This window comes from Triturus cristatus, chromosome 4_1 (genome assembly GCF_964204655.1).
Source record: "Triturus cristatus chromosome 4_1, aTriCri1.1, whole genome shotgun sequence".
Lineage (NCBI taxonomy): Eukaryota > Metazoa > Chordata > Amphibia > Caudata > Salamandridae > Triturus > Triturus cristatus.
Genome location: NC_140585.1, coordinates 1108892022 through 1108912931, shown reverse-complemented (window position 1 = coordinate 1108912931; position 20910 = coordinate 1108892022). Strand labels below are relative to the sequence as shown.

Here is a 20910-nt window from a genome sequence, read left to right as displayed (position 1 = left end):
TGAGATAGCTATACTAAACAGAATAAGGATCCTACATTGGAGGTGCTAGAAATGATCCATCAACGGACACAAAGGGTTAGACGAGGGGTACCTGAGTGAACCAGAGTACAACTTCAACAAGAAGTACCCCAGAATACCAACCATTTACACTCTTCGAGATTCATAAACATCTTTGCCACCCACCTGGAAGACCTATTGTATCGGGGTGTGGATCCATCTTGGGAAACCCTTAACCAGTTCATAGACCGTTTCCTACAAGCCTGGGTATCTGAAACCAAGCCCTACGTGCGTGACACGATGCATATTATTCAGATAATTAAAAATCCCCCTTTTGATACGTCAGCACAATTCCTAGTCACACTGGACATGGCTTCATTATATACAAGCATGCCACAAGATCAAGCAATTGAATACATACGTGAAGTACTGAATAGAAGACCAACACCGCACTGGATCTCCACCGAGTTTTTGGTCAACTTGTTGGAAATTGCCATGACAAAAAACTACTTTGTATTTCAAAAAGACTACAACTTCCCATGTAATGGAGTAGCAATGGGAGCTGGATTTGCCCCTAGCCTGGCTAATTTGTATATGGACAAATACGAAGACGTGTACATATACAATAAAGATAACCCTTTCATTGACAACATCAGGCTATGGAAGTGTTATATTGCTGTCATTATGGTATGGAAGGGGACAGAGATGAATCTAATTGATTTCAGATTGTGGCTGAAAGGGAGGTCACCCGACATACAATTCACCATGCACTATGATAAGGAATCAATTTGCTTCCTGGATCTCTCCCTAAGGATTGAGGATGGACTGATCTATACCACCCTGTTTAGGAAGCCTACTCAGCGCAACACCCTATTGAAATACTCCTCATAGCCCGAAAAGCCTCTGGGACTATCTGCCTTATGGACAGTTTCTAAGACTGTGCAGGAACTGTTCACGAAGATCAGATTTCTTCAAAGAAACCGATACCCCGATTGCCAGACTTAAAGAAAGAGGTTACCCCAAAGGATTGCTCAAATGAGCACAGAAAAGAGCCTGGTACTGTCCTAGAGAAACTTGCTGGAAGTGCGCACAAGGACAGATACTGAAGAAAAGCTGGTTTGTGTCACAACATTAAATATCAGAAGCCAGGAAATCAAGAAAATTGTCAAAAAGTATTGGAACCTGGTGTCCTCAGAAATCAACGCAGTATCTGGTCTGATGTTTGCCTTCAAAAGAGCAAAGTATGTGAGAGACTATGTAGTGAGCTCTTAGTTGACACCACCCAAAACAGCTGATATGAGGACTTCAGTGCAGCTACCACCCCTTATTGGTCATTTTAAATGCAGCAGTTGCAAGGTATACAAACTCACAATCGAGGGATCCTCTTTTACACACCAGGGGCGAATCTTTCAACTACCATATCACCCGAATTGCAACAGCTCCAACGTGATTTATGCCATCAAATGTCCTTGTGATAAAGTATGCATTGGGAAAACACAAAGTGAAGAGCAGAATCCTACTGCACTGCAGCAGGTTACGTTGCAAAATCCAAGGGGCCCCCCTTGGTGGATCACTTTTCGGAGGTGAGACATGTGGAAAGCCTTAGGTGGTGGGTATTAGAAAGGACTTTGCAACTCTCCAGAGGGGGCACCATCACTTCCTCCCTCAACTTTTGGGAATGTAGATGGATACATACTTTGAACACTGTGAATCAATGTTTGAACGAACTGGAGGAGATCAGCAGACAATTGGGTCTGCTATCAAGGCGATGAAAGAATCTCGCATATTCGTGGTTCACACCAGTGCAGTCCTGCCTATCCACCCTGAGTCCACACATTATGAGGGCTTTTTCCTCTACATGTCCTGCCCACCCACCCGTAATACACACAATATGAGCACTTTAATGTTTTTCTTTCCAGATGCAACCATTTGCATATGTATATTTTGTGGACAATACCATACTTGCTCTAAGCCTTGCTTCTTCCTTCCCAAATTATGGACTTACTTATAAAATATGCGTTTTTATTAACATTTTGTCATTGGATATACTCTGCTGCAGTTCCTTAGTAACAATTACTTTGATCACAATAATGGCCGTTTCACATTAATGTGTTGTGTTCACATTTATGATAGACTGCATAATGGGCCACACCCATTCTACACACATATGCAGTTTTCCATTTTTGATTGCTTGAAGGTACCACATGTGCTTCTAAGCACTGATCCTAATGTATGGCAGATCACACTATGGAACCCTGTGTGCATCCTATTATTTGATTGTGCATTATTTAGATAACCTCAGAAATTACGATTCATTGCTAAAATATTGTAACCTTTAGACTACAATGCTACTTGATGGGGTCCATTATAAGTGCATTTAATCATTTAATCAATTCCTTGTGCATGGTTTTGTGAATTATGATCAATTACTGAAACTGTGAGACTTTAAGGGTAACTAATGGGGCCCTTCAACTCCAAGTAGGTATTCACTCCAACAAACCCTTCTCCTAGCTGAATGCTGCAGCCTTGACTGGTCCAATTCAACGTCCAATTCAACGTCCTTTTGTAAAGTAAATGCCTTCAGGAGGCCCATGACCAAGAGACATGGGTTCTCACCGCCAACCGCGGCTAATTAGTCATTGAATGCCTCAGGGTAAGGATGACTAGCATGTCAGCACGTGCACCTGTTATATATACACTCCTGTTCTGCCCTTGGCGCCGGCTTCCCGTTCACTCCACGAGTGGCTCCTTCCCAAGGTAAGACGCAGTAGCACCTTGCTGCGTTGTTTGACTCCCGCTCCCTCTAATTCACTTTACTTCGGTCCCCGGGGCACACGCGCACGGGTATCAGCCTTTCACTGGGTCTCTTTTTTTATTAATGTACTCAATTTCTACAAAGTCTTTTCCATGAGCCAAACTTTTCTTACAGGGAGAAGTGTCTGTTTCATCACGTGTTTTTCGCCAGCGTGCTACATTAGTTAATTGGTTTCACGTGGCCCCGCTCTTTAATCCTTGTGGGCGATAATGTCAGAGTGCATTTTAACAATTACTAAGTTGGTTCACAGAGCCTTCCTCACGGCTCTCACGGTGAGAAGTGCCTTTGTTTCCTCACACGCTTTTCACGAGGATGCAACTTCAGTTCATTTGTTTCACGCGGCTCAGTGACATACTTACCTTATAAGCGGCAGCATCTGAGTGTAACCTCACTCCCCTCCCACCACTTTGGAGCCAGCTTTTAATTGACAGCAACCGCTTCCCTGTGTTTGGGCCATGAATCACATTTGACAATTAATTCCTGCTAATGTCCTCACCCCATTTCCGAGTGGCATACTCACTTGGTGGCTTTAGGCCTAGTTTGGAATCATTCCTAGTTTTTAACCATTTATTTTCTGACTAAGCATGCTAGTCCTTTTAAAACACCTCTCACACTTTTCTGGCTATTGCAGGCATCACGTAGCCACATGAGCACCATACGTTATTCTGATTTGATGCCCAGACTAATACCCTTCCACCTTGCAGCCTAGACTCATCGAATAGGATTCCCCTCTGAATTACGGGATTCATTTCCACCTCTTTAAAGGAAACATTCCAATCATTTCCAGCATGATCACGTGATATAGTTCCCTCCCAATTGCCTTATTGCTCTTTTACCCATTTGCCTTTTTCAGAATCCGACCAACTGGTCGATACCGCAAATTCAAACTAGACTAGTGGTATCCCGTACCACCTGTTCTGGTAGGTCTATTGGACCATCAGTCCTCTTTTTAGGCACTACATGAAACGCACCCAACTGATGGTTGATTTACCTTGCCCAAACAGGCTGTTCCTGTCCTGAAGACCCGCCGTGGCTGTCACAATCACGTACTTCTCTGGGTCGAAACTTCGACGTGTTCCGACAATCCATACCCTAGGCATTTCACCTCACGCAAAAGACAGAATAAGATGACAATATATTGATTTGTTCAATCCAGGTGTGTTTCCCTTTCTTTCTGTACATATATTGATGAAACTAAAGGAATTACTTACCCGACAGCACTTGGAGTATTGGCATGCTGGAATACCCGTGAGAAAGCGCCTCTTGCACCGGAGTTTCATCGTATATCAAGAAAGTTGCCCATCTATGCCCCTGGAGGAATTGGATTATGAGGAGCATGTATGTTCATTTGAACTGCTCAACTGGATGGCATCCCTCTTTGCTATGAATGACCGGGATGACCTTTTGGAACAGCCTGCATTCCACGGTGCACATAATCTGGTGAATTTTGGCATGCGTCGCAGTCTTTCTCGTTGTGTTCCGGGGACAAACAGATTACACACTTCGAGCAGGTGGGTGCGCATAAACTTGGCACAACACACAGGCCAGAGCTTGAATGGAGTCCGTTCCATCAACTGCTAGCGAGCCTGGCGTGGGTAGGCCAAACGGCCCTCCACGAGTTTTCCGATCGAAGATTCTTGGTTTGAAACAATACGTGGAGAATAGGAAACGTGATCGAGAATACCGTCCAGGGTATTGGATTGTGCGTCAAAGGGAACCCAAGAAACGGTGCTGAACCGGAGCGCAGCAATTCGCATCCAAACCAGATAGTGGAAAAAAAAAAACAATCTAACAATGGAGTCGATGCCCATGCGCACTATCACCGAAAGGAGGAGTCACCTACCTCGTGACTGGAAAAGACTTCTTCAAACAAAAACAAAGTGCAAACATCCGGACCCAACACTAGATGGTGGGCTATGCACAGCATGTGATCTACAGCTTACATGCCTCGAACACATCTTTTTTCTCTCTATACATAAATATTTTAAACAAAAAAATATATATATGTGAATAGATTTAAGTTATTACAATTCGGCCTCTTTACAGGTTGGCTCTGCTTACTGTTGCATTATGTTTTGCTATATGCTACAACCTGGCCAAGGGGAGGGTGTCACGTGGCTGATGGGGACATTGTCACCATCACTAAGTTAGCATGAGCCTTGCAGCCATGATGCTACTTTTGTGCATGTTACTACATGACTATTTTTGCAAGACTCTGTTTATGCCTTTCACATGAGAACTATCTGCTGTGTTCGTTCGCTGCCTGTTACTGGAGGTTAGTCAGAACATTGCGAGCAAGGTGGATAAACAATGTCCCTTGTTATTCTCTTCTGGTCAGGCCCTAGCACCTAGTCAAAAGATACAACTGCAGCTGCTGCTTGAGACTCACACTGTGATATTATGGGATACATGTTTAGGTAACACACACTTGTAGAGGGACCTTTTCCAGGGAGAAGAGCAACACTCACCTACGATGTAGAAATCCCATCTTTACTCTAAAGTATGGGGTCTGCTGATAAAGCCCAGAGATCTTCTATTATATAATACTACTTCTTCTTACCAAGGGGAGGGAGGGTAGGCACTATAGTCCTTTCTCCATTGTCTTTATACGATGACAACTCCCTTTATGATGCATGGCCTAGCTGCAATGCTAACTATATTCGTGTTATGTATTTTTCTGCATGTTGTGGCACGTATACTGCATGTTAGAGCACATTAGTTAAATGAAAATGCTACTTACCAGTATGCATCTGTTCTTGGCATGTAGAGCTGCAGAGTTGTACACTTTTGCATAGATCGCCATCTGGTGTTAGGCTCGGATGTTTGCACCTTGTTTTTATCTTCGAAGAAGTCTTGTAGTCACGAGGTTGGTGACTCCTCCTTCTGTCGACAGTGCGCATGGGCATCGATTCCATCCTTAAATAGTTTTTGCCATTCAGGGTTAGATGGAGTAGTGAGAAGTAGAAAGATGTCCATGTGTAATCTAAGTAAGATAATACTGGAACAGATAGAGGGATCCGGGGAGGCGGATGGGCTTGTACAACTCTTGAGGTTTACATGCCAATAACAGATGCATACTGGTAAGTAGCATTTTCCGTTTGATGCATATGAGCTGCAGATTGTACACTTTTGCATAGACTATACAGCAGTTACGCATCAAACAACAACCTGAACTAGTCAAGTAAAAGAACCTAACCTAGGGGGATGGGAGGTGTCAGAAAACAAATTGATTCTGAAACACACCAATTCTAGAAAAGGGGAAAATTGTCCTTTTCTTGAGTCCCCTCACTCACCAGGGTTTCCCCACGGTGACATGCTTCATCATTGGGGTCCTCCAGTCCTCTACGGACTGAGGCGTGCTGCGACTTGCGAATTACGTAGGAGCACTAAAAAATCAATCAGACTATGTGTAGTGCAAGTGAAAGAGTGGAGTGGAGTTTAAAATTAATCAGCTAGTGGGCCAAATAAACTTTATTAATGCTCTAAGCTGAAAAAATTTAAAATGGGGTGATATGCTAAAGTCCCTAGTTATAATGAATAGGTGTACCTAGCATATGGTCAGGTCAACTAGTTTCGAGCTTCCCCAGCTCTTCGTCAGGACAACACCGGGACCAGCCCAGTGAGACAGTGCCACTCCTATTTAACCTTGATAAGGTGCAATATGTGAGACGCTGCAACTGTAAGGCATGCGTAATTTATGATACATACGTAATGTACGTCAGGCGAAATCTGTAGGATAATAAGACACATTATTTGGAAAAAAGTAGTTCATAAGTACTGTTATCTTTAACAATTGTGAGCACACTACACCCAAGTGTTCAATCGCTTCAGTCTATGATGTGCCTCGTTGTGGGTTCTTTATAAAAAAGAAGAAAACAGATGAATGTTAATTCGCTCTCTCCATGCCGGCGTTTTTGTGCTGAAAAGTGATTGTGATTTAACACAATATCCAATAAAAATAACATGTCTGACACAACACGAAACACACATACACAAACATATAGGTGACATAAATAAGTGTTTTACATACTTTTTACAAGACACTAATATGCCTCATGGTCAACGGAGGGGCAATGGCGATCTTGTACATCTAAAGATATAATGTAAATGTTGCCGTTAAAGCTGTGGTGTGCTTCGTGGTCAAAGCGCGCCCTTTTCGGAAACCGAAAAAGATCGATGTTCTCCGTAAAGCGAGTGGGATGAAAATGGAAAAACTATCCCAGAGCGTTCACTTACTTGTACACGGACAGCCACGCTTCTAAACACCTACTTGGGCTAACACCAACCGGACCGCATTCTGGCGTGTCTCCGGAAAGGTGTTGTTTATGTAGATCAATTGAAGTGGAAAGGGAAGAAGGGACTCGTACTGGGAGAAAACATCCGGGGGCGGCCATCTTGGATTGGGACCGTTACCTTAGGATGTTAGGATGATTAACATGACGGTTACTTGCAAACAACATACGAGATGGTTGAGGTTAAAAATAAATGTTGATATTCAAGAAGAAATCTCGTGAATAAGGATATATAGGCAAAAAACGAAAAATCTAATGGATAAAAAAACAAATGGATAAAAACAATGACAAGTCAGCATAGTATGCTAGAAAAAGAGACGCCATAGTGAGAAGGGTGTAAGAATACTCACATCCAGTATTAGGCTGCTCAAAAATAAAAATAGAAAATAAAAATAAAAATGTTAGACAATTGCAAACAGGAGTATATTATCAGCAGTTACCTCATTAGCAGTGGTTACCTGTATCTGTTGCAGTAGTTTGAAATAGTGTTTTTAATACAACCTGACCCACACTAGCATGTTGTTTAGCCTGCACATCTACACAGTAATGTTTATTGAAGGTGTGGGGTGTAGCCCAAGTTGCTGCTTTGCCTAGGTCATCTAGGGGAATGTTCCCTAAGAATGCCATAGAAGCCCCTAGTTTGCGTGTAGAGTGAGCTCTAGGGGGAATGGTTAATGTGCGTTTGGCTTTGACGTAGCATATTTGTATGCATTTCACAATCCACCTTGCAATTCCTGCTTTGGATATGGGATTACCTTTATGAGGTGAGGAGAAAGCCACGAAGAGTTGTTTGGTTTTCCTAAAGGATTTTGTTCTCTCAATGTAGTAGAGTATTGCTCTTTTAACATCTACGGTGTCGAGCTCGTTCTGCCACGGAGTCTGGTTGAGGGAAAAACACTGGAAGTTCAACAGACTGGTTGAGATGGAAGGCAGATAATACTTTGGGTAAACATTTTGGGTTAGTCCCAAGGACCACTTTGTTATGATGGATTTGTAAAAATGGTTCTTGTATGGTTAATGCCTGTAGTTCACTAACTCTTCTGAGAGATATGATGGCAATTAGAAAGGCTAGTTTCCACGTGAGGAACTGCAGTTCGCATTTGTGGAGAGGTTCAAAAGGAGGACCCATTAGTCTGGTAAGGACTACATTAAGGTTCCACGCCGTAGAGGGTGGAGCTCTTGGTGGAATTATTCTTTTAAGTCCTTTCATAAAAGCTTTAATAGCAGAAACTCTAATCAAAGACAAGTGTTGTCTGTTTTGAAGGTAGGCTGCTATGGCAGCTAGATGTAACCTAATAGATTTATTTGCTAGGTTACATTTGTAGATGCAAGAGGTAACAGATGATGTTCTGAATGGAAGCATCTAGTGGGTTGATTTTGTTATGCATGCAATAAATGACTAATTGTTTCCATTTTGCCGCATAGCATGCCCTGGTGGTAGAGAGTCTAGCTTCATACAGTCTGGTGGGAGATTAAGGTAGCCGAGCTCTAAGATTTCAGGTGCCAGATCGCAAGGTTGAGTTGATTGGGATCTGGGTGTCTTATCTCTTCATGGTTCTGAGTTATAAGCTTGGGTGAGAGGCGTAGCTATTGATGCGGTACTACTGATAGTTCCAGTAAGGTTGTGAACCATGGTTGTCTTGCCCATGTTGGAGCAACTAAGATCATTGTGAGGGAAAGTTGTTTGAGTTTCCGAACCACTAACGGAATGAGTGGGAGAGACCGAAAAGCGTAAGCAAATTTGCCTGACCAATTCATCCATAGTGCATTGCCTTTTGGACAATGAGTGTGGATACCTGGAGGTGAAGTTTGGACATTTTGCGTTTTGGTGTGCGGCGAACATATCTATTTCTGGGTGTCCCCACATGCGAAAGAATGGAAGAAGAACTTGAGGATGAAGTTCCCATTCGTGGATCTGCTGTGCTTGACGGCTGAGCAGATCTTCAATCTGATTGTGTATCCCTGGGAGATGTTCTGCAAGGAGGTATATCTTTTGCGGAATGGACCATCTCCATATGCTTTGAGCTAGGTGTGAAAGCTGCAGGGAGTGTGTCCCCCTTGCTTCTGTATGCAATTCATTGCTGTCATGTTGTCTGTACGAATCAGGACAGCTTTGAAGAGGAGGTGTAGTTAAAATGATTTCAACACTAGGAAGATTGCTAACAATTCCAGGTAGTTGATGTGGAATTGTGTTTGTTGGGGGGGTCCTGTCTTCGCAAATGGGCTGCAACCACTGCGAGGCACTTGATGAAAACTCTGGGTGCCATGGTGACCCCGAATGGTAGAACTTTGAATTGGTAGTGCTGACCATCTACCATAAACCTGAGCTATTTTCTGTGAGCAGGATGAATGGGAATGTGTAAGTAGGCGTCTTTTAGATCTAGAGTGGAGAGAAAGTCGCCTTGCTGAAGTAGTGGAAGCACTTGTTGTAAAGTGACCATGTGGAAGTGGTCTGATTGGATGTAAAAGTTGAGTGGTCTGAGGTCCACTATTGGCCTGAGAGCCGTCGTCCTTTGGAATTAGAAAATAGAATGAATAGATGTAAGAAAGTGGCTCTGTATATACTGCACCAAAGTAAGGTTCAGTGTGCACAGAGACCACAGTCCCCAGAGGTTTGGCAGAGGCTAAAGTTGGATATAACTTTACTCTCTAAAGTGGTAGCTTGGTCGAGCAGTAAGGCAGTATCAGAGGACAGTGTAAAGCATTTGTTGTGCACACTCAGTCAGCAAATGGTCTCACACAATCAAGAACTGAACTCTAGGTCAATTGTTTTGTATATAAAAATATATAGTTTTATTTTAGGCCTACAAGTAGGTATCAAAATACTTTGTCAGAATGAAATGCTGTAGTTGTATACTTTCAATAAGCAATATACTTTAAAATGCAATGGTTACAGTTGTTGCAATAGGCAACACAATTCAAACACAATTATAACATTGAGCTCAAAGGGAATTTTTACGTAAATGCAATTTCAATTACTTAGCGTATGATTTTCTTACTCAGGGTTGGATCCTGGATTCAACCCTGGTGCATTTCCTGTAAACAGTTGAAAGAAATCGTTTATGTTACACATGCGCTTTTTAAGGAATATTTGTATGTTTCAAAAATCGACACTTAGAAGAATTTCTGGCAAAAACCAGGCAATGTTATCCTATGGAGGAAAATCAAGTTATTGGTAAGTACAGTAGTAATTACTTTTCAGGGTCAGTGCTGGGCACCAAGATCCAGCGCTGGGATCTCTCCTGATAACAGGTGAGTAATTTCGTTTTCGTTGATTGGGTGATTTTTAGTGAATATTTTAAAGTTTCAAAACTCGACACTTAGAAGAATTTCCAAGTGAAACCAGTCAATGTTACCCTATGGAGAAAATGTAGGTTATCGGCTTTCAGGTAAGTACTCGACTGGCAGGGTTAAGGTTCTGAGCATAGACTCAGGGGTTTCCCAGGGTCAGGTAGGTACAGTTGTTACACCCTCAACGGCACAGGGGCAGCCGGGTGCAGAGAGAGTTAGGCCCAGTGTTAGCCTATAGCGGGCAGGGGGCCCTTGGTTGGTGGCTGATAGCAGGCAGGACACGCGGCTGTAGGAGCTGGGCTCCTAGTCACTCACACAGGGCAAGTGGAGAAGTAGAATAGGATAGATGTTGCACTCCCAGGGGCACTCGGGCGGCTGGGTGCAGGGTGCTTTTGAGCCGTCGGGCGCTCAATATATTTCAATGGAGAAGCTACCAGATGAACAAAGGCTGTAAGCTCGGGACGGAGATTCTTCAGGTGCGACCACCATTTCGAGAGGTAAGTTGGGAAGCTGTAGGTTATGTAGGCACCCAGGAGTTGGGCACAGGAGGCCACAGAGCGCCGGATGCAGGGTTGCCTCTTGGCGTCAGGAAATCTTACCCTCTGCTGGTCGCGGTTGGAGGGTTCCCTGGTTCTGAGGCTGCAGGTGCCAACAGGAGCGTCGAGGAGGGTCCTTGGGTGCTGGATTCTTGGTCACAGTCGCCGGGGGGACATCCTCGTGGTCTTTGTCCACTCAGGCACAGGCCGGGCAGGTGCAGAGTGTGCAGGAGTCGCGGTTCCTGGCTGGCACCAGGGGTTTGCTGCTTGCTTTGAGCAGAACCACTGCTCGTGGGAGTCCCAGTCTTTTTTAGAGTCACAAGGCAGTCAGGTCCTCCGGGGTTTTTGAGGTTGCAGACCACTGGAGACGCCGGGTTTTAGCAGGAGCAGGTTCGAGGGTCGACAGGCCTGTAGTGCTGGGGCAAGTCAGTTGGTGTCGTCCTCTTGTTAGCAGCTGCACAGCAGGTCTTCTTTCGTCTTGTTCTTCTTTCTTGTTCCGGATTCAGGATATGAGGAAGGAAAGTTCAGGGTGCCCCTAAATACTAAATTTAGGGGTGTTACAGGTAGGGAGAGGTCAGGCACCAATGGGTCCCTTCCCTGGGGTGGGTACACCCCCTAGCCTGCCACTCTCCAGTGGAAGGGGGGCAGGAGCCTAGTCCTGATTGGGTAGGGCTCCCCATCCTCGAGAATGCGAGAGCCCGGAGTTGTGCTTCACCTAGCCTCCTCCACCCGAGGGGTGGGGTTGGCAGAGGCTGGCACACCCCCTTTCCTCACTTAGGTTTTTCCGCCAGAGTGGGGGGTCAGAACCGGTGGGGGTCAGTTGCTGAGTACAGCAAGTGGCCTGGAGAAGCTCACAAAGGCGGCATGCCTTTGAAGCTTCCCCTGCCCATCCTGGGGGAGGAGACCTAGCACCTCGCCCAGAATGTGCATTGTGGCAGACCCCCGAGAGCGGATGGCTCTCTACCCAGGGGGTCCAGCAACATGTCTGCTGGGTGGCAGCCTAGGCAGCCTCTCAGGCAGGACGCTGGTTGTTGGTTAGGTTTAGGGAGCATCTCTAAGATGCCCTCTGTCGTGCATCTTACCTTAAATCCCACACTGGCATCAGTGTGGGTTTAATGTGCTGAGAAGTTTGATACCAAACTTCTCAGTCTTCAGTGTAGCCATCATGGTGCTGTGGATTTCATGATAACGACCTCCCAGCACCATATACTCTTAATGGCAGCACTGCACTTACAGTGCCCAGGAATGGACCTGGGTAATGTAGGGGTACAGGGCTCATGCACCTGTACCCTCACCACTGGCATAGTGCACCCAGCTAGAGGGGTGACTGAGGTATGCCAGGGCAGTGTGTTTGTGGGCATGGCACACAGGGATGTGTGCCATGTTGTGAGAAAGTGGCTCTGTATGTACTGTTCCCAAATAGGTACAGGGTGTACAGAGTCCACAGTCCCCAGAGGTTTGGCAGAGGCTAAAGTTAGATATAACCTTTCTCTCTAAAGTGGTAGCTTGGTCGAGCAGTAAGGCAGTATCAGAGGACAGTGTAAAGCATTTGTTGCACACACTCTTTCAGCAAATGGTCTCACACACTCAATAACTGAACTCTAGGCCAATGGTTTATATATAAAAAAAATATATGCTTGTTTTATTTTAGAACCAACAATAGATGTTAAAATATACTTTCTCAGAATGAGATACTTTATATAAAGACTTTTTCAATATGCAATTGGCTTTTGTAGAAAGTTACAAGTGGTTGCAATAGGCAACACAATTTTAAACACAATAATGCATTGAGTTCAATGGAAGTTTCAAGTTATTTGCAATAGATTACTTTTAGTATTACTTTTGGGATTCCAGGACTGGATCCTAGATTCAGTCCTGGGTCGGTACTTAGAAACAAGTGATAAAAGTCGACTAAGTTACGGTTATGATTTTTAGACAATATTTTGCTATTTTAAAAGTTGACAGAAAATATTTCATAGAAAACAGTCAATGATTCCCTATGGAAGAAAATTCAAGTTGCAGGTATAGTATGTTCTCGTTACTTTTGTAATCCAGTACTGGGTGCCTAGACTCAGTACTGGGACCTTCATCCAAAACAGGTAAGCAGTTACGTTTTCACAATTTATACGATTTTTAAAGAATATTTAAAGTTTGCAAAAATCGACACTTGGAAGAAATTTCACAGAAAAACAGTCAATGGTTTCCTATGGAAAAAAATTGGGTTACTGGTAAGTACGGTTGTGAATATTTTTCAGGGTCAGGGCTGGGCACCAAGATCCAGCACTGGGAGCTCACCTAATAGCAGGTGAGTATTTTCCTTGTAGTTACTCTGCTGATTTTTGGTGAATATTTTAAGTTTTGAAAACTCCACACAAGAAAGTTCAGAAGAAACCAGTCAATGTTACCCTATGGAAAAAATTGAGTTATCGGCTTTTGGGTAAGTACTCGACTGGCAGAGTTAAGGTTCTGGGCACAGACTCAGGGGTCTCCCAGGGTCAGGTAGTTACAGTTGTTACACCCTCAGCGGCACAGGGGCAGCTGGGTGCAAAGTGAGTTAGGCCCAATGTTATCCTATGGGAGGCAGGGGGGCCTTGGTTGGTGGCTGCTGACTAGCAGGCCACGCGGCTGTGGGAGCTGGGCTCCTGGTCACTTGCTCAGGGCAAATGGGGGAGTAGATAGGTGCAAAGGTTACACTGCCAGGGCCACTCGGGCGGCTGGGTGCAGGGTGCTTTTGAGCCTTCGGGCACTCAATTGATTTCAATCGGAAAGCTCCGGTTTAGAAAAAGACTGCAATCTCGGGGACGAAGATTCTTCAGGTGCCACCACCACTTCGACAGGTAAGTTAGGTAGTTGGAGGATAGGTAGGTACCCAGGAGTTGGGCACAGGGGCTGCAGGAAATCTTACCCTCTGTTAATCGCGGTTGGGGGGGTACTTGGTTCTGAGGCTGCAGGCGTCGTCAGGAGTGTCGAGGGAAGTCCTTGGGTGCCGGACTCGGGGTCACAGTCGCCGTGGGGTCGTCCTCGTGGTCCTTGTTCACTCTGGCACAGGCCAGGCTTGGCAGGTGCAGAGTGGGAAGGGTTCGCAGTTCTGGGCTGATGCCAGGGATTAGAAGCAGATTTTGAGTAGAGCCTCTACTCATGGGAGTCCCAGGTGCTTAGAGCCAAAAGGTAGCCAGGTCCTCCGGGGTTTGCGAGGTTGCTGGCCACAAGAGATGCCGGATTATAGCAGGAGCAGGTTCGAGGGTCGACAGGCCGGTAGTGCTGGGGCCAAAGCAGTTGGTGTCTTCCTCTTCTTAGCAGCTGCATGGCAGGTCTTCTTTCTTCTTGCTCTTCTCTGTATTTCGGAATCTGGGGAAGGAAGGTTCAGGGTGCCCCTAAATACTAGATTTAGGGGCGTTACAGGTAGGTGAAGGGCATGGGCCAATGGGTCTCTGTCCTGGGGTGGGTACACCCCTTATCCTGCCTCTCTCCTGTGGGAGGGGGGCAGGAGCCTAGTCCTGATTGGGCAGGGCTTTCCCATCTTCAAGATGGCGAGAGCCCGGAGATGTGCTTCACCTCGCCTCCCCCACCTGAGGGGCGGGGTTGGCAGGCTGGCACATTCCCTGTCCTTATGGGGGTTTCCGGCCAAGCTTCCCGCCAGAGTGGGGGGGTTGCAGTGGCCTGGGGAAGCTCAGAGGCGGCATGCCTTTGAAGCTTCCCCGTGCCCATCCTGGGGGAGGAGATTTAGCACCTCGCCCAGGATGTGCATTTTTGCAGACCCAGGAGAGCAGGGGCTCTCCTTACCAAGGGGTCCAGCAACAGGTCTGCTGTGTGGCAGCCTAGGCAGCCTCAGAACAGACGTGGATTGTAGGTTTAGGTTTCAGGGGGCCTCTCTAAGATGCCCTCTGTGGTGCTTGGCACATTAAATCACACACTGGCATCAGTGTGGATTTAATGTGCTGAGCAGTTTGATACCAAACTTCAGTCTTCAGTGCTGCCATTATGGTGCTGTGGAGTTCGTGTTTGACAAGCTCCCAGCACTATATACTCTTAGCTGGCAGCACAGCACTTACAGGACCCAGGAATGGACCTGGGTACTGTAGGGGCACAGGGCTCCTGCCTCTGTGCCCACACCACTGGCATAGGGCACCCAGCTAGAGGGGTGGATGATGTATGCCAGGGCAGTGTAGGTTGTGGGCATGGCACACAGGGATGTGTGCCATGTCGACTCTCGGTTTTGTCTTGTATCCAGACACTCAGCCTGCAAGAGCAGTGTGTGTGTGTTAGGGTACAGGGCCTCTAAGGTTGGCACAATGAGTGCTGCAGCCCTTAGAGGCCTTCCCTGGTCACAAGGCCCTGGGTACCTAGGGTACCATTTACCAGGGGCTGACATGTGGCCAGGGTTTGCCAATTTGGGTTTTGGCTGTTAGGCAGTTTTTAGGGAAGGACCACAGGCCCTGGCCACCTGATTGGCAGGAGCCCAGGGCACAACAAGGAAAAGTGCATCAGCTATTAGACAAAAAAAGGGGGGGGGGGGGGGGGGTTACTGCAACAGAAACCCACTTTCTTACAGGAGTCACCAACCTCGTGACTACAAGACTTCTACGAAGACAAAAACAAGGTGCAAACATCCGAGCCCAACACCAAATGGTGATCTATGCAAAAGTGTAAAATTTGCAGCTCATATGCCTCGAACATAAACATTTTAAACTACATTTGTATCTCAGTCATATCTTATTGTGGACAGGTACGAGAGTGTGAGCTAAAAGGTGTCTGGTTACCGCGATTCCTGAGAGAGCTGGGCGTGTTGTGTTCTGGGTGTCTAATCATTTGCTTCTCCAGGAGTGTGTAGGAGAGAGAGTGAGACACTACCTCTAGTTGGTCCTGGGCACTAAGGTGGTAGGAAGGCACAGTCCCTATACACCGAGGTCCCATAATCAAGCGCATAGTTCTGTGTATGTGCAGAATCCCAGCAACAAGGTAAGGTAGCCGTTTCCAATAGGCTACAGCCAATGCGACATACACTTTAGGGTCATGGCACTTGTGTAATCAGCAGACCTCAGTGCACTCTCAGAGTCGAAAAACCAGCAGCATCAGTCAAAAAAAACTTAGGGGTGACCATACAAAAAGAGACATTAACTTACAGATGTGTTGCAAATTACTGACAATACAGTTTTAAATCTTCAGCTCAGCCAGTAATTTTACAGAATACCATGTGATGGAGATTGGTAAGCAGAGTCACCTAGTCAGACTATGTTCTAGCTCAATGAACAGATCGGCAATAACTGGGAGCATGATAAACACTGATAAGTTGCGCTGGATTGCATCAGCAACCCTTCCTTCCAAACTCTGCGGAAGGCGGCAGTGAAAAGAGCATGAGTTTTTGACATGCTATCCTGGAATTGGGAAAACACATGTCACCAGTTGGGGATGTAAAAGGGCTCCCAGAACTTAGTCTAGCTTATTTTGCTAACAAACTCTCAAGCAATAAACAGGCAACTTCAATAGAGATGGGAAAGCAAAACAAAAAACATTGCTTTCATTGGAAGACTGCCGCCGAGCTGTTAGATTACAGCTCGCATGACTCCACAAAACTCATTTTTGGGTACCATGTGAAATTTAAAAAGTGTCTCTTAATTGGCTCTCAATTTTAAGCAAACCATTTTTCACATACAGACATTTCTTCTGGTGCACGCAAGTACAATTAAACAAGCATTGGCAAAGCCAAAAGGTCTCGCCTTTGGGACCTTATAAGTGTTTGGTTATCCAGCACAATATCCTTGGAGCAACAACATCAACTGCGGCATGGCTAAACACATAAGGTCCCAAAGGCGAGACCTATTGGCTATGGCAATGCTTGTTTAATCTTATGCCTTGTGAAAAACATCATCCCGGATGCTTAGTCTAACTTAAAAACTTTTTTTTTTTTTAGTTTTTGCGCTAAGTATCAAATATTATTTCCACTTTACTTGATTTTAATTGAAGTAGCCAATAAGCGTACCAGCATACACCGGCTAAATTTACGCCCCCTGCAGGCTTTTACATTACAGCCCTGTTTTGAGCAACATGTAACAGCTTGGCGTGGTACATTCTAAAACCCACCGAAAGCAGTTAAAATACAAGGGGGTTGGGGGAAAGAGAACAGGCAGGGGGGAGGGAAGGAGGACCAAAGAAACTCTTTTTAAAGAAAGGGAGAGGTTGAGTGTAAATATGAACAGAGGGTGGCTCAGATTGTAAAGACAGGGAGTACATGTTTTTAAAAATGTGGCTAAACAAACGTACCTATGATATTTAGGGGAGAGAAGCCGCTATCCGAAGTAATTAATTATGATTTAAACTTGTGCCTTGTAAAAAATAAACATCCCGGATCCGTCTTATTATTTATTTGTATTAAGTTTGTGCGCAAAGGTTCTTCTTTTTCCTGAAAATGTTTTGTTTTTATAAGAATGTGCCGATGACCGTCCCGCCAGACACCGGCGTAATTTAAGTACCCTGCAGTCGATAACATTACGCCCCTGGTGTGAGCGATACCCAACATTTTTGCGTTATACACCCCAAAATACACAAAAAAAAACGTAAAATATGGGGTGAGGTGGAAAGTGGTTGACTTATTTATTGTAGTGTAGATTTACTAAAATGTTTCTGGTTTTATGTAAATTTGCCCATCCGCGCCGTGGTATACACCGGCTTTAATAAAGTCCCCTGCAGGGGTCAACACTATGGCCTTGTGTTGACTGAGGCCCAACAGCTTTGTGTACTGAAGATGTAAACACTGAAATAAGTTGCAATCCATGGGGTCACGGGAGAGAGGAGAGGCCGGAGAGGAGGATGGTAGAGAAAGCGTTTTACGATGTGTGGGGAGATAGGGGCGTATTGAAATGAGGCAGGTGAGGATCAAACGAAGGAAGAGAAGTTTACAGCAGAGCTGTTTTTCTTTGGAAAGTGGGGGAGGTGTGCTGTCTGCCTGCTATCACTGTGGCGGCGCTGGTCTGCTTCCAGTGAACAGTTGTGAACACAACATTGTAATTTATATTCATGGTGGCGCCCGTGCCTTGAGAAAATAAACATCCCGGATGATCAGTGTTGTTATAATCATTTTTTTCAAGTTTTTGCGCAAAGGTTCTTCTTTTCTACGAATTCTTTTGGTTTTTATAAGGATTTGCCGATCACCGTTCCACCAGACACCAGCGTAATAGAGAAACACTTTTTAACGAAAGGGAGAGGCTGAGGGTAAATAGGGACGGAGGGTGTCTCATAGTAAAGAGATAGGGAGTGCATGTTCCCAAACAAAATGTAAATGTGGCCAAACAAATGTGCATAGAATGTTCAGGGCAGAGACGGTCATCGGCAAGTTAATTGAAAAATTTTAACTTGTGCCTTGTGAAAAACCTCCCGGATGCTTAGTGTTGCATAAAAATATTTTCATTTTAGTTTTTGCGCGAAGTATCAAACATTATTTAAACTTTTATTGATTTTAATTGCATTAGCCGATAAGCGTACCGGCAGACACTGGCAAAATGTAAGCCCCCTGCAGGCATTTACATTACGGCCCTGTTTTGCGCAACATGCAACAGCTTGGCAAACATGAACAGAGGGTGGCTTACATTGTAAATACAGGGAGTACATGTTTAATAAAATGTGGCTAAACAAACGTGCCTACGATGTTTAGGGTAGAGAGGCTGATATCCAAAGTAATTAATTTGGATTTAAACTTTTGCCTTTATATATTTTATTAAACTATACCACCCCCCCCCACCACCCGGCGCTGTAAGACCGCGCACAAATCAATATATGCCTCTACAACTCTGGAACACTACACCTAGTGGTCATGACTGCAACATCTTATAAAAACCAAACAACGTCAAGCCTCTCTTGCATGTCTGCACCCGCCTCGCACAGGGCTCTTTACAATGCATCGTTGTAGATAGAGGTACTTCATACATACAGTTCAACCATCTTCCGTCTTGTTTTAGGGGCATGTGATTTAAGATCGAAAGACGCGAGTCTGAGGCGAACACTGAACCCATGGTCTGCTCACTATAGCACGTGTTAGCGGCGAGCGTGTAACCCTGCAAACTGTGCAGCTAGCTATGAAGCGACTGGTGGCCGTGAAAAGTGCCTACGTAAAATATTACTTTTCAGTAGTTTAACCGTGTAAAGTTGAGACCGCAATCTAGGGGTTGGTATTAGGAGGGCGAAATCAGACACCCTCACAGGTAGGAAGGTGGGCGGGTCAATAATTGTTTACAATAAAGAAACGCAGCCTTCAGTAATGTGTTTATAAACGTAGAGTTGGTCCGATAGGCTTGCAGTTTGCAGGCATGCTTTGGTAAGCGCAGCAGCTCAAAGCGAAGTGATTTACATGACTTAATAGACGAAAGGGTGATAGCTTTGGTGCGTTAGGTGGTAAAAATATCGATGTTTGACCAGATTTCATTTAATGTGAGAGACTGTTCAAAGAAGAGAACGTGCAGTCTTACATGTAATGTAACGAGGGGTGATAAAAAGGCTAGGTTGTGCAGAGTGAGAGCGGGGCTTGACTGTCATGTGCGAGGTGAAAGATTGGATGCGAGGGGCTCAAAGGGGTTTCAGTGGCGGTTTTCCCTTGCGGAAGCGAGCAGGGGCACCATCTGTTTGCAAATTAATTACAAACAGACGGTTTCAAAGCTCGCTCCCGCAAGGGAATCGCCAAACGTGCACACGTTCCATTGAAAGCAATGCAATGTGTGCACGTTTTTGGCCAAAAATGTTAATAGATTCCTAAAGGTCTCCTCCTATGCAGCACATTCGTGCAGCGTAGGCGAGACCTAAAAATTATTCTTAAATGTGTGCAAACCAAGAAAAGTGTTTGATAAATGAAAGGTCGGTTTAATCCAACAGGCAACTCAACATATGGCATGCAATAGCACATAAAAATAAAAAGATACAGGCCAGAAAAATTATTATAGCATAAAAAAATGATAAGATCAGAAAAAAATAAGTGTCACAACTAGATACAAACCAAGATATAGTTTTACCTGCAATCTAAGGTGAATCAAATGAGGCAATAATTGGCAGCTTCCTATAGAAAGCCTAATTAGGTTTCATCTAAGGCCTTCCCAACATAGCCTACAAATGACAGTTTAACTATCACCAGCTCACGTGATTTACCTTTCGCAGTTGTGACCTTCGGTGTGGTCTCCACAATTCAGACATTCACCAGTGTATGGGTTACAATCTTCTGCATGCCCGTTGCAACTGCACGATCTGCAGGTCGGGAATCCCCAGTATGCAGGTAAGCATCGATCGCACTGTCGACCATATGCACCATGTATACAAGGGCACTGGCCAGTCACAGGGTGACAAAACGAATGGGAAGATCCTTGCATGTTGCATTCACAGGCTAGAAACAGAAGAAAGAAAACAGATTGAAAACATGCACCAATTTACACCATGGCACAACACAGGGTGATATGGAGTAAGGCACTAAGTTACCGAATTTATATTAACCCCTTCCCCGCTCATGACGGAACCACTCCGTCATGAGCCACGGTTGCCGTGTGCTCATGACGGAGCGTTTCCGTCATGCCGCGACCGTTGGCGGCCGCTCCTCCCACGCGGCGCTGTTTCCCCGCCTGTGCGGGGGGACAATGCAACTGGGCGGAGTCATGACGGAACCGCTCCGTCATGAGCACAGCTCAACCGTGGCTCATGACGGAGTGGCTCCGTCATGAGCACAGCGCCACCGCGCTGCCCCCCGCACCCCCCAGCGCTGCAGCGGAATTCCCGCCGCAGCGAAGGGGTTAAGAAAAAGTCTTTTTCAACTGCACTTTATGCGACTTGAAACTCTGCTAAGGTTGTACTAATTACTATATCACCCAGATTTCAAACAAATATTGGCTATGAAGTTTGTGGTAATAACACAACATAGGCAGAAACTGAGATACAAGAGCAATCATATCCAGTACAGTTGGCGGTAAAGAAAGTGGAATAATGGACAAGAGAAGAGTTGAGGTTTACA

General features: G+C 45.2%; 1 protein-coding gene across 3 annotated transcripts in view; it reads right to left on the bottom strand.

The window, feature by feature from the left end:
- Positions 1 to 20910, bottom strand: part of LAMB1 (laminin subunit beta 1) — a 359541-nt gene that overhangs the window by 165901 nt on the left and 172730 nt on the right. For all 3 annotated transcript variants that reach the window (XM_085654111.1, XM_085654112.1, XM_085654110.1), the window contains exon 19: positions 20061 to 20292. In XM_085654111.1, coding sequence (XP_085510237.1) covers positions 20061 to 20292 — 232 coding nt within the window. The remainder of the gene's footprint in view (positions 1 to 20060; positions 20293 to 20910) is intronic.